The sequence below is a fragment of the Palaemon carinicauda genome, chromosome 28 (assembly GCF_036898095.1).
Source record: "Palaemon carinicauda isolate YSFRI2023 chromosome 28, ASM3689809v2, whole genome shotgun sequence".
NCBI classification, from domain to species: Eukaryota; Metazoa; Arthropoda; class Malacostraca; order Decapoda; family Palaemonidae; genus Palaemon; species Palaemon carinicauda.
Window position 1 is genome coordinate 32,632,251 of NC_090752.1, and position 15,122 is coordinate 32,647,372.

The 15,122-nt window shown below is 35.1% G+C and overlaps 1 protein-coding gene across 1 annotated transcript; it reads right to left on the bottom strand.

The window, feature by feature from the left end:
* Positions 1-11,774: 11,774 nt before the first annotated feature.
* On the bottom strand, positions 11,775-14,928 carry LOC137621999 (piggyBac transposable element-derived protein 3-like). The gene is made up of 3 exons (XM_068352487.1): positions 14,910-14,928; positions 14,284-14,488; positions 11,775-13,613 (listed from the first exon to the last, which is right to left on the bottom strand). The coding sequence occupies exons 1-3, from the start codon at positions 14,910-14,912 to the stop codon at positions 11,974-11,976; spliced, it is 1,848 nt and encodes a 615-aa protein (XP_068208588.1). The 5' UTR covers positions 14,913-14,928; the 3' UTR covers positions 11,775-11,973.
* Positions 14,929-15,122: the final 194 nt, after the last annotated feature.

The window sequence follows — 15,122 nt, forward strand, 5'->3', positions numbered from 1 at the left end:
GTCTTTGCAATTTATTACTTACAAATTCAATAATGATGCTAAGGAAAGACCCACTCACTCTCAACTATTTGAGTTTCGAACCAATGGGCTAAAGATCAACATGAACAAAGGCAGTACTAAAATGAAGACAAATTATACAAACTTCCTGATCATAATCAAGGGATTTCTGTTCAGCATTAAAAATTGTAAGTAGGGCATAACATGGACCAAGACCTTTAGGAAAAGCCTAACTGCAAATTAGGGAAACAATGAATATATTCATCATACCTATAGACACGTTTTGACACAAGACATTTAAGATAGTTAAATATGGGAGATATGGAAATTGGGCTGCAATTGGCACCAAAAACACATTTACCATTCTGCAACAAGTGCAAAAAATAAAAAAATAAATCTTGCTAACTTACGAAAATTAACGAACGACTTAGAAGCTAAGAAATCAGCCGTCTATATATATATATATATATATATATATATATATATATATATATATATATATATATATATATATATGTATGTATATATATATATATATATATATATATATATATATATATAAAATAATCATTTGGGTCTATTCCTACATATACATCAAAGTACAGCAAGAGTGTTCTAATTTTACGTGACTTCAAGATAAGAATTTATCATGACTGCACACTGTCAAACACATAAGCCAAAAAAAAACTGCCATTTCCTTTGAACAGGAAGTGACAAAGCCATCTGGATTAAGAAAAGGAAGAAATGTTAGTTCTACACTAAAGAGTACAGATTCGATTTGCATATATGTACTCTTATCTTTGTTGTATAGTTTAGAATTTTAGCTAGAAGTTATATGGTTGTATTTTATCAAATAATAATAATTTCTATGTGTGGGTTTTTCAAATTACCAAATATGCAGTAAGCTATATATAAACTGTATACATACATGCATACACACACATATATCAATCTATATATATATATATATATATATATATATATATATATATATATATACATATATATATATGTGTATATATATATATATATATACATACATATATATATGTGTATATATATATATATATATATATATATATATATATATATATATATATATATATATATAGAAGGGGCTAGCGTTCGATCCCAGGTATGAGGTAGAAATTTATTTCTATTTGAACACGATGTTGTGTTGATATTAATCCATATTGACTCATTAGGGGTAATTTGAATGAATTACTACCAATTGTGTCACGTGGTGGCCCGGGAAATTGGGTAAAACTCGCTGGTAAGAGACTGATGTCTCGCCAGGTAAATCCTCGGACAGCTGGTAGCGGTCAGGTTCCAATTTCTTTTATGGGCTCTCGTGACATGGTTGGTTTCGACCTGGCCTTTCATTAGAAGGGGCTAGCGTTCGATCCCAGGTATGAGGTAGAAATTTATTTCTATTTGAACACGATGTTGTGTTGATATTAATCCATATATATATATATATATATATATATATATATATATATATATATATATGTGTGTGTGTGTGTGTGTGTGTGTGTGTGAGAGAGAGAGAGAGAGACTTGTACAACAACAATTTTGCTTTTCAAAGGAGCAAAATGATCACTAACGCCTCTTCACGATACCTTGAGAGTACTCTGGCGTCAGGGCATTTGATCCCAGCGGGAGCAGACGTATCCCCGAGACAAGGAAAATGAATGGTAAATGATTGCATATTCAGCTCCTCCTGTGTTTCATCAGTCACCCGTTATGAATTTAGCGTCTCTAACACGAAGCCGGGCTTTGTTGCTAAAGTCACGGCCAAATGTATATATGAACTGGCCTTTACTCAGCGAGGAATTCAATTTACGAGAGATGCCGCCCGTTAATAGCAGGATGCTTGCTCAGTTTTCGATATAACGCCGGGTGAACTATATCATAATAAAAGGACTAATAAAATCTCTAATAGTAAAAAACATAAAGATGTATCACGCAAGGTGGTTTAAAACTACAAGATTGTAATAACATCGATGGTTATAAAATTCGAATTTGTAGAAAAAAAATCATGAACCAAACTAATCTCTATCGTATTTCTAGTGGCAAATATATATAAAAATAGTTGATAGGTATAGTTATTTTACGTTATTCAATTCTAAGGAAGTACGTTTTATAGCAGTCTGTACATAATAACAAAGACCAAACCCTTAAAATGCTCTACAGCAATAAGGTTCCTCACCTATGGATCCAAATCTGGTGAAATATGTAAACAAGACAATGTTCTTAATCGGGTTTTAATGTTGGCAACGGCCCCGCTGCCAAATTTAATTGGAATGAATGACATGGAAATATTTCATTACGTACATTTCAGCAAAATTAAAATGGTTTTCAATAATGGTAAATAGAAGTTTGAATTTGTATGATAAAAATATGAGTACACATTCTTATCAAGTACACAAACTCATGAAGTAGGCTACACATTCTCATGACCATCATGAAAATTTTGTTAACGTATATGAAGATGTATTGCCAATTTTCATTTATTTTTCAATTTTTTTTTTCAATGTAGCGTATTTACCGAATAATCAAAGCTACAGATGAAAATAACCAGATCTGACTTGACGAAAAAATGGTTTTAGTTAAAAATATCGAAGATTAGTATAAAGACCTGGCATCGTAAATTGACACCTTAATTAATAAGGTTATCCATCCCAGAAGATCAATTAAAGATTAGTAAGAAGCCACAATTATTTTCAATTACAAATGTATCCATTATGTATATATATATATATATATATATATATATATATATATATATATATATATATATATATATATATATATATACATATCCTAATTATACATGTATCGATCCTTATCGATGGCCAGTCTGCCTCATACTAAGATTTCGTACGCATACATAATAATCTCTCTCTCTCTCTCTCTCTCTCTCTCTCTTCTCTCTCTCTCTCTCTCTCTCTCTCTCTCTCTCTCTCAGTAATGTTCTTTTTACAAACGAGCTACTTTATTTCAACATGACCTATGTGACAATTGTGAAAAACAAAAGCTCTCTCTCTCTCTCTCTCTCTCTCTCTCTCTCTCTCTCTCTCTCTCTCTCTCTCTCTTCACTTCTTTGTTAGGATGTGCCTAGCGGTCGAAGTAGACTGAAACCGCTTCTAATGGAGTCTTTATGCCAACTCAAAGGAAAACCACTTCAAGCGTCTGGGGATCTGGATGACCTTTTATATTTCTGACAGGGAGGTTTATTTCCGCTCTTTATTCCTCTCGCTCCTGCTTTTTTGCTCTCTCTCTCTCTCTCTCTCTCTCTCTCTCTCTCTCTCTCTCTCTCTCTCTCTCTCTCTCTCTCTCTCTCTCTCTGCTAAAATCAGATGTATCACATAAGGAGGTTTAAAACTACAAGATTGTAATAAAATCTCTCTCTCTCTCTCTCTCTCTCTCTCTCCTCCTCTCTCTCTCTCTCTCTCTCTCTCTCTCTCTCTCTCTCTCTCTCTCTTGGGCTAAAAATAAAATTCAGCAAAACAGTGGAGAGGGGATTTCTATTCTGCGCAGATACAGTAAACTAATTTTGGTATCGGAATGTCCTCTGTTTTAACAAGGTTAATTTGATATTATTACATATTGGTGGTACTTTCTTGCATTATCAAATTTAAACGCTAATATATATATATATATATATATATATATATATATATATATATATATATATATATATATATACATACACATATATATGTATATATATATACATACACATATATATGTACATATATATATATATATTATATATATATATATATATATATATATATATGTATATATATATGTATATATGTGTGTGTGTATATATATATATATATATATATATATGTATATATATATATATATATATATATATATATATATATATATATATATATATATATATATATATGTTTGTAGTGACTGGGTTCTACCCATGTATTTTGACCTATTTATCATGACTGGATTCTAGCCGTGTATTTTGATCTGTTTGTCTTGACTGGGTTCTAGCCATTTATTTAGATTTTTTGTTGTGACTAGGTTCTCGCTGTGTATTTTGACCTGTTTGTTGTTGATTTTTTTCCTCACTGTGTATTTTGATCTTTTTGTCGAGACAGGATAATACCCATGTATTTTTACCTGTGTGTCGTGTCTGGATTATAGCCTAGTATTTTAACCTATTGTGTTTACTGGGTTCTGGCCATCTGATTTGTTGTGACTGGGTTTTAGCCGTGTATTTTGACCTGTTTTTCTTGACTGGAGTATTGCCATGTATTTTTACCCGCTTGTCGTGACTGGGTTCTAGCTGTGTATTTTGATCTGTTTGTCATGACTGGATACTAGCCATGTGTTATGACCTGATTGTTGTGACTAGGTTTTAATTGTGGCTTTTGACCTGTTTGTCGTGACTGGATTATACCAATGTATTTTCACCTATTTGTCACGACTGGATTAGAGCCATGTATTTCAACTTACTGATATTACTAAGTTTGGGCCCTTAAATTTGTTGTGACTGGATTATTGCGCTGTATTTTGACCTGTTTGTCGTGACTCGGCTATCAACTTCAGTTCGTGAATACTTATTATCATTATAATGCACTAAATTGAAATTTTTTAGCAACAACTGTCTCCTACCATTAAATATTCACTTACTAAAGAAAAACATACTTTTCTTATTTTTACAGGCATGTGTGTTTGATATTTATGTATTGCTTAAAAGAAAATGTTTTAAAAAAGTCTGATGGATGAAGGATGAATGGAATAAAATGGAATTATAACAATCTCTCTCTCTCTCTCTCTCTCTCTCTCTCTCTCTCTCTCTCTCTCTCTCTCTCTCTCTCTCTCTCTCTCTCTCAAAGAAAAAGATATTGATGGAAATCCTAATCTTCAGAGATAATGGAGATGTTTCTAATGTGTTGTATTCGTTATGACTTGTGGGTGAGCAGGGGGAGCATGAGATATCGAGGGCCTGGGAGCTTGGTTGGGAGTTTCGTATAAATAGGATTTACTCTCTTTGAAGATTCTGCAGAAAGGTATTGCTGTCAGTACAAATTTGTTTTGGCTTATGAGAGAATTTTCACACTTGCAGGTCTGTCATAAACACTACATGCAAACACAAGCAAACATAATAACTTTATTAATCTATCTATCTATCTATCTATCTATCTATCTATCTATCTATCTATCTATATATATATATATATATATATATATATATATATATATATATACATATATATATATATATATATATATATATATATATATATATATATATATATATATATATACAATGTATGTTTGTGTGAATAAATTATATTATACATCTTAATAAAGAGTGTTCATGTAAAACAAACAAAAGCAATACATAATAAAATTACCTACTTTTCCCCAAACTTCAGTATCTGATGTTTAGCTAAAACTAAGTCTCCTCCTGAAGGTATGAATATTTTAGCTTGGACATGGCCAACCTCCTATATCTGGGGACAAGTGAATAAAAGAGAGAGACCTTGTACTTTCCCCCATTTTATTTACCCTCATTTGTATTCGGAAAGAGTGACAGGATGGGGTGGGATGGTCGAGAGAGAGAGAGAGAGAGAGAGAGAGAGGAGAGAGAGAGAGAGAGAGAGAGAGAGAGAGAGAGAGAGAGAGAGAGAGAGAGAAGGGGGAATGGTCGCCTGCAAAACTCAATAAAAACTAATATTCTTGGCGATGTTATTGGAACTTTTATATTGTTTTCTCTATCCCCAGAACGTGCTAGTAATGGCTCTGCTTCGTTTGTAAATATTGCATTTATAATTGTAGATCAAATCGTTTTGTAACTTGGTGATAGATTATATTTTAACTACCGTTAAAACTATGTGTGATTGTATTATATACATTGAAATAAACTAATTTTAATATAGTTATCGTAAACATACAGTAAAAATACATTTTTCCGATACGAATGTAGTATCTTAAGCGAAATTTGAAAAATATTGTAATTATTGTTGTTATACAGCAGTGAAAAGTTAACATGAAGAGAAATTAGCAGCTTTAGATCAACTAAAGGGACTTGTGGAATTACTATAAATACAGTACTTTCCATACTATAGACCCCTTTAATAAATGTCTTCTAATACCTGACATAGATTGTCTGAAAATGCCGTAAATGTAGGAATTAAATATATAGGGACATGCAATAGGATAGTACGTCTTATTATATCACAAAGTTTATGATTTAATCATAGAAAATGTAGAGTAAAATATCTTTGATTAATAATATAAACACATTATGAACGCAATGAGAGAGAGAGAGAGAGAGAGAGAGAGAGAGAGAGAGAGAGAGAGAGAGAGAGAGAGAGAGAGAGACGTATAATAAACTACTACAATTAAATAAAACACCTTCTCATCTAAAATGAAATTTGGACTAACAAGAAATACGGGCAGCCCTGGTCCGAGGAAGAGGCAAGCCTACACAGACCTCATATTTCCAGGTACCGCACACGTTTTAGACCTAACGGAGCAGAACAGATGGAATTTCATCTACCTTAAGGAAAATCAACCTCGTACTTCTTGGAAAAATGTGAAGTGGAATACCTGTCGGAAAGAGATGGAATACCTGTCTTTGAAAGAGAAAGAGGGGGATCTAGATAACTTCAATCTCACCAGAGAGAGAGAGAGAGAGAGAGAGAGAGAGAGAGAGAGAGAGAGCACATTCCACACCTATGCTCTACTTCAATCAATCGAACAATCTAAGTTTCCGTTTCCCCATAATCTCCCATTCATTTTAACTTGTTTCTATATCAAGTTTTTTATTCTTTTTTTTTTTCATTTCAATATAAATAAGGAAATTGGAATATCCCCCTCCCATCGGCCTCTGAATAAAAAAAAAATCAATATAAGATTCCCGCAACTGAAATGGTTAGCGACTCGACCATAAGGCCAGTGATTCCAGCACGCTGGAAGTGAGGGCTACTGGATCTGACCCCAATAATACACCGCTTGTTATTGTAGTTCAGCCAGCCAGGGAATCGAGGATTTCACGCCAATTAAATTGAGCCGATTTTTTCCTCAAAACATTTCTTGGAAATTCGGATATTTTGGAACAAAAGTCATTGCGAAAGGATTTTTCGTTCTCTGATAATAAGCCAAATACAATAAATTGATATGACGTTAAAAGGTTTAGGTCAATATATTGAGTTATAATGAGAAGCCAGATTAGCAAGGACAGTAATGATGAAGTATTTGAATAATAATAACAAAGAATCCATGATTAGTTAACATTATATGGAATGCCAAAATTTTCGCTAACGGTCTCACCCAACCCATAGCCCAGTCATTCCCTTATATTGTTATCGCCGAGTAGGGGCAGGGGGCAGCTTATATTTTCGGCGGGGTCGTCAATAACTCCTATATCAATAAATATACTCAAATTGAATTTTAAGGAATTATTCAGATATATGTAAGCTTTGATTCTACCAATTTTCATGTTCATACCTGCTATAAGTATGCCCTGGCTCTCGCTTTTGTTCGCAAATGACGAATTTTAGCTAGAAAATCAGCGAAGAGCAGCAAACTACTCCTAGAGTTTTACAGATATCCAAATGATTTTCACAGTGTTTGATGGGGGTTATGGGAAATACATTCATACCAATTTTTGTTTTGATACTTGCCTTCGAAAAGTTACCGTAGCGATTTTTCAATCGCCATAGATTTCGGAGCGGGGTTGGAGGCATGTAGCTCATATTTTCTGCAGCGGGATCAATAATTCCTATACCAATAAATGAATTTTAAGGGATTATTTATGTGTGTATATATATATATATATATATATATATATATATATATATATATATATATATATATATATATATACATATATATATATATATATATATATATATATATATACACACACACACATATATATATATACATATATATATATATATATATATATATATATATATATATATATATATATATATATACATATAAGCTTTGTTTCTGCCAACTTCCATGTTCATACCAGCTATAAGGATGTCCTGGCTGTCTCTTTTGTTCGTAAGTGACTACTTTTACCTAAAAATCAGTGAGAGGCCGCAAACTACTCCTACAGTTTTACATATATCAATATGACTTTCACGGTATTCGATGGGTGTTATGTGAACTACATTCATATCAATTTTCGTATTGATACCTGCTATAGAAAAGTCACAGTAGCCATTTTTCAATATTCGTAGGAGGCTGATTTTCGGCGGCGCAATAAATTACTCGTAGAATACTTCACATATCTAAATAAAATTCTTAGAGATTTATGGTATGGATATTTACTTTGTCCTTGCTAATTTTTATGTTTATTTCTGCCAAAGAAAAGCCAGAGCAAACGTTAATTCAGTATGGGTTCAATGGTTTTTTTCAGCACTGGAGTAAATTGTTCCCAGAGAAATTCACATATCCAAATGAAATTTTCAGGAATAGATGTGAAATATATTATCACTGTTCCTGACAAACTTCATGGTTATATCTACAATTCAAAAGACACAGCTATCATGTAGCCTTCTTAAATATGCTGTTAAATGTAACAACGTTACAGTGAACTGCGTGATAGTGAGATACATCTACGAGTGACAATGCCGATCTCATAAACAATATCCGTCCCGAGTTGCAGCTAGTTAACATTATTATAAATATTATTGCTAGTCAAAGTACAACCTTAGCTGGAAAAGCAGGATGCTAGAAGCCCAGTGGTACTAATTGGGAAAAGTATCCCAGTGAGGAAAGGAAATAAGAGAATAGCAAATAAATTTTAAATAAGTAATGAAAAAAAAAGGTTTTTAAGAGCAGTAACAATGTTAAAATGGATTCCTTTGCTTCATATTGGCATCAGCATATAAATGTAATCTTCACAGTCCTAACTATGAATAACAACACTTTGTATTCGCTCATACGAAGATGTGAAATAAAAAAAAAACAATTACTTTTAGATTGTTTTGAAAAGAGAAATAAAAGTTTCATTGTGAATATATATATATATATATATATATATATATATATATATATATATATATATATATATATATATATAAATTGCCTCTCTCAAAATAAAGTGGCTTGTCTCAGGATTTCACATTTTTCAGGAGAGAAATCTAAAGGTTTTGCTCAAATGTTTTCATTTACTAACTGATTAGGAGTAAAAGTATTTTGCTGTTGTTAACGTTGACTAATAGATAAGAAATTGAATTTTTCGTATATATACTCAAATTTTAGATTAATACAATTCTATGGTTTATGGGAAGCCTTAAAGTTGACGTGTCCGTTTGTCTTGTGGGAATTTTTTTTTTCTTTTTTTTTTTTTTTACACCGGCAGGTTGTAGTTACGCCACATATCCACATATACGCTTATTTGTCCTCATTTTTGTCCATACTGGAAGGCTGCAGTTACATCACGGAAACGCTTCTTTGACTTCTTCATTAACAGTCCTTTAGAACTGGTAAATCATAAACTTATAGTTTGTCTATTCTACTTGGTAATATTAGAATCATGTTACGAGTAAACTGCGCCAAGCTGCATGTTAAGGTATTAAGGCAGTTGGATTATGAACAAATCATACTTGGACAAAAAATATATTAATTAACTCAATATTATTTATTGAAATAAATCTCGTCACCATTAATGTGATCAGTAAAATTAATAAAACTAAACCAAATTTAAATATTTGACAAATCCATAACAATCACTAGTCATTTTGTTACTGGTATTATTCAATAAATGAAAACAGTATCATTAATTATGCTTTATACAGAAAGGTTTATAGTGTATTTTTTTTCTTTTTTAAATGCGTCGAAAGACATATTTGAATAATCAGCATGATATTTAAGGCTTATTATTTTTTTGAGACTAGTGAATATAAAAAACTCTTTCGAGGTACCTGTTAAGGTTTTTCATACTCAGTAGTATATAAGTTGGCTGATTTGGCCTGCAAGACTTCACACTAATATATAAATTCTCTTAGGAACAAACTGTCACCTGCATACCTCTTGCAAGTGGCTAGCTTTGCAGAAGATTCTGTTTGTCTCTTTTTTTCTTAACCATTATCTTTGTCATTTTCGTCCAGTCCACTGGTCCTCCTTGATCATTAGATCTAATTGAGAGGATATGAAGACATTGGAAGAGTAGCTTAAAGTCAAGAAAGTCATAAGTAAGAGGTGTGTGTACAATATAAGGTTCTTCCTTGCTTGTTTGAAAACTGGGACAAGTTGTGAGTGATAAACAAATCTTCAGGTGCCAGCTTTTTTATAGCACTACGAGCTTAAATGTCTCTTATTTTGGCTATGATAATGGTCAAAATAAAGCAATGAGTTCTTTTCTAAGAAGACCTCCAATAACATTGTTGCAATGACTGAGTTGTTGTTTTGTGAAGTATATTCATCTACCAACAAAATCACCTCATTTATCCCATCAAATTATAGTTTACTAACTTCTTTTCTTTAGAACAGTTGATTGTCATAAGTTTGGGGTAGATAGATAACTTGTTGAAGGTCCAAGGCACCATTGCTATACTGTTATCAGTTTGTTTTTGCTCGGTATTTCTTTAGTTATAAGACTTCTCTCTCTCTCTTTTGTGTTCTAGAAATAATTCCTGAACAGCTTTACTTTCTATGCATCCCTTTTACTGTAATTTTCACATATGCACGTGTCATTTCCCGGGTTATGAAATTAAGTGTTTTGTGTTAAATAAGATGCAAAAAAAAAAAAAAAAAAAAAAAAAAAAAAAAAAAAGTATACGCTTCTTTGATCATTTCATACGTTATATGTTTATTGAGATTAGGATGCAGGTAATCTCTGTTGGAATAATCAGACTTTTTGGAAATCTATTGATGTGATGCAGAATAGCCTCTTCTTTGCTTATCTTCTATTGGTAATATTTTTTTACCTCCCTCCTCTCCTCTCCTCAACAGTGCCAGCCGACTGCATTTTATTTAGAGCTTTCCGTAGAGTTTTTTTTTTTTTTTTTTTTTTTTTTTCTGAAATGTTAAGGGACTTCAGAAATATGATTTTACATCCTCCAATAGGCTGACATCCTTTTGGAAGTGGTACAAAAAAGAAATTGATCTCCATGATGCGTGAATTTTCATTGTACTCTGTTGTTTTACTTCTGCTTGTTGCACAAATCGAACAATGTATTCTCTCTGTAGCTGAAAACTTCCTGTCCCACAGAAAACCTACACTTTAGTCTGTTTTTCCTCTTACGTAAAAGAGAGACATTCTTTACTCATTCTAGTACATCCAATGCCACTGTACCAAGGTCTTGAAGAAATCCTAGCAAAAACAATTTCTCCTGTCTTGGGACTGTTATATGCCTCACTTCTGCTTCTCAATTCATGTGCATTTTTTTCTTTTATTTCCATTAATTTTTTATCAAGGGACCAAGTGCCCCTTCCTCTCTATCTGGTCCATCCATCTTAACCCTTTAAGGTCCACCCTAAGTTTTATGGGAAACTTTAAAAATTCCTTTTAGTATGTTGTAGTATTAGAAAATACAAGACCTTTTTATTCTTGTGTACTTTTAAAAATTTTTCCAAATTACCGAAATAATTGCATGCAATGAAGTATCCCATTTGGGTACCTTGGGCGAGTTTACGCGGACCACGCTCATCCCATATGGGATCTATTGGACCATAACGGCACAGATTTTGAAGTTTCGCCCAACAGTTTTTTTTTAGTTCTAATGTATAACAGAAAGTTTTTTTATAGTGCCAATGTATAACAGAAACACATATATGGCTTAACAATTTAATTAAATAAGAAATACGTTATAAATACAAGAAAATACAATATTCAATAAATACAAAAATACTATAAAAATACAAAAATACTCTGAAAATGCAAAAAATATAATAAACCTTACTCATCATTGATAAAATAGAAACATTATAAAACTTACTTTAAAATCTATTGAAAAAGAGCAAAAACAAAAATTACTTGGAAATCTTATGAAACAAAGCAAAACAATTACGATTTTCAGTGAGGCAAAGGGCCACCTTGCACTCCTCACACATCCAGCGAGACCTGTGGATGTGGCCTGCAGTTGAACAGAACTTGCAGGTCTGCCTCATGGTGACATGCTTTGGCATGTGTAGGGCAGTGGCATCCTGGCGTGACTCTATACTTGGCAAAACTGCCCGTTGGCCCCTTTTGGGCAAAGGGACATCCCTGGTGCCAAGAGAATTTCTAGTAATCCTGAAGTTTGATGTCTTGAAACTTCTCAGCCAATTGGAGATATCCAGTCGGAAGTCCTTGAGGGGCTTTGGGTTCGTCTGCAAAGCCAAGCAATCCCTCTTGTACAGAATCCAAGCGTTGCAGATGATCAGGTCCAGGAGGTAAGCAAAGAGCCTCATGTAGTACCTCTTTGCTCTGAAGGGGGTCTTGTAGAGGTGTGTCAACATGTCACTTTTGTCGATGCCACCCATGCGGTTGTTGTACATCTGGATGGCAGATGGACAAGGAATGGGAACCTTCTTCTTCTGTGCCCTGTCGTACCGCTCCACTGTTCCCATGGGGTTGACACCGACATCAGTGGACAAGATTGTCACGACGCTGTTGTCCTTCCATCTTGCAACGAGGATGCCATCAGAAGAGACGTAGTTCAGTGTGCCCCTTTGCGTCGTCTTCTTGCTCATCTCCTTCACAGACTTCAGGGGAGGATGTCCAACTCGGTTTTCCCTGGCAGTTCCCACATACCGGCATCCATACTTCGATCTCAGGTACTTAGCCAACCCTATACTGGTGAAGTAGTTGTCTGCATACACTGCTGCGTGACTTGGGTCCTTGATGGTCTTAACAAGGGAGACAACAAACTTGGAAGTGACAGACATGGCATTCTCCTCTTCAGACAGCTGAGTAGGGTGGCTCACAAAGGTTGTCTCCCCTTGGTACATAAGAATATCATGCACAAATCCATCCACGCTGGAGCGGCAGAACAACTTGTAGCCCCACTTGTCAGGCTTCTTGGCTACATACTGGCGAAGGTTACCAGCCCTTGTGCCCTTGTAGGCAACCATCACTTCATCAATGGAATGGATAGGAGTCTCGGGAACTTTCAGGAACTCTCTGGTGACCTTGCTGAAGGGGACTCTCACCTTGAAGAACCGATCTTGGGAGCCTGCTGCCTGGTCATTGTCGTTGAAGTGAAGTGATGATCGAATGGCCTTGAAGCGGTTCCTGGACATGAAGTCTGCAACCTGAGGAATCCTGGTCTTCACGGCCCAGAAGTCGACGATGCTAGGGAGAGGAACCAGGCCCATGTATATGATGAGGCCAAGGAAAACCATGACATCCTCTTCTGATATGTGGAAGTTACTGCCTACATCCTTCTGTCTTGAGTACAGGTTGGACTGGAAAACGATGTGATCCCTCAATTCAGCTGTGAAGAACTGAGAGAAATACTCATAAGGTTCCCTCAAGAAGTCCGGCTGTGGATGAATGAAGTCGGGCAGGGGTTGGATGTCAATGTCGTCCTTCTTCCATTCACCAACACGAGGCCTCTTAGGGTTAACCTCACCTTCACCTTCCTCTTCCACAGGCATCTCCTGAGGGACAACAACATTGACCCTGCGACCTGAAACAAGAATAAATAAGTGAAACAGTAAATGAACCGTGTGTGCTGGTGTGTGTGCATGCATGTGTGTGCATGTGTATGTCAGTGAGTATGCATGTGTGTGCATGTGTATGTCAGTGAGTATGAATGTGTGTGCATGTGTATGTCAGTGAGTATGCATGTGTGTGCTTGTGTATGTCAGTGAGTATGCATGTGTGTGCATGTGTATGTCAGTGAGTATGCATGTGTGTGCATGTGTATGTCAGTGAGTATGAATGTGTGTGCATGTGTATGTCAGTGAGTATGAATGTGTGTGCATGTGTATGTCAGTGAGTATGCATGTGTGTGGTTGTGTATGTCAGTGAGTATGCATGTGTGTGCTTGTGCATGTCAGTGAGTATGCATGTGTGTGCATGTGTATGTCAGTGAGTATGAATGTGTGTGCATGTGTATGTCAGTGAGTATGCATGTGTGTGCATGTGTATGTCAGTGAGTATGCAAGTACACAAATAAGTTTAAAAAATACTTATTGTTTACAAAAATTTAAAGAGCAACACAATGAAAACAAATTTAAAGAGCAACCATTGTAACAACTAGGCTTTTAAATTTTTTTTTTAAACAAATCTCTCTCTCTCTCTCTCTCTCTCTCTCTCTCTCTCTCTCTCTCTCTCTCTCTCTCTCTCATACTAACCTCTAGCATTGGGAGGGTCAAAAGCATCCTCCAGAGTAAGGCCTTCGTCGTCAGGAACGTACGAAGGGTCGTCGTCATCACTGTCGACATCCAAAGGGCTCACGTCGACATCACTTCCTTCAGCATCGTCAGGGGCAACCCATGGTGTACGTTCCTGAGTCTCCAATGCAGCGTTGCGATGCCCATAAAACGTATGGCCACGAAACTGCAAAAAAAAAAAAAAATTAAAATCATGTAATGAAAAAAATGTAACTGCCTAACAAAAAAGTAATTTAATCCCTTGTAAGGTAATATTTTGAATGCACATGAGCCTAACATATCTAAATCATCACTATTATTTCTACAAATATGGTCAAAGCTATTCACAAATGTCTCAGACAATCACTAAAATAAATTGCAAAAACGATGTGCGTCGTAACCTAGTGCGCGGTAGAACCGTTACGGTCCAATAGATCCCATATTGGATGAGCGTGGTCCACCTAAACTCGACCGAGGTAGCCCATGCGGGATCTATACTTTTTCCGATAGTCACTATGACACGTCAGTAACACTACAGCCATTGAAACCCACATCAAAAGGTAAACATATCACTCGGCTTCACTATCCTACAGTCACTGTGTACTTACCATGATTACGAAGGTCGGGGGGGGGGGGGAAACGTGGACGTTACTGCGACGCGTCTTGACACTTTTGCGGCTGGAGCACAAGTGAGGTGTCTTTGGAAGGAGCTACAGACTTGGCGAGAAGGGCAGGCGGCTTCTGATTGGCTGATTCGAAGAGCAGAGGCGTGTCTCTATGAGTTGCCAAAGCGTCAATTTCAGACAGGCATAAACATGTTC

Excerpts from the sequence above, each read along its gene's own strand:
- LOC137621999 (XM_068352487.1), bottom strand. Across the intron at positions 13,614-14,283 it reads TGACCCTCCCAATGCTAGAG|GTCGCAGGGTCAATGTTGTT; the intron begins GTTAGTATGAGA and ends TTCTTGTTTCAG.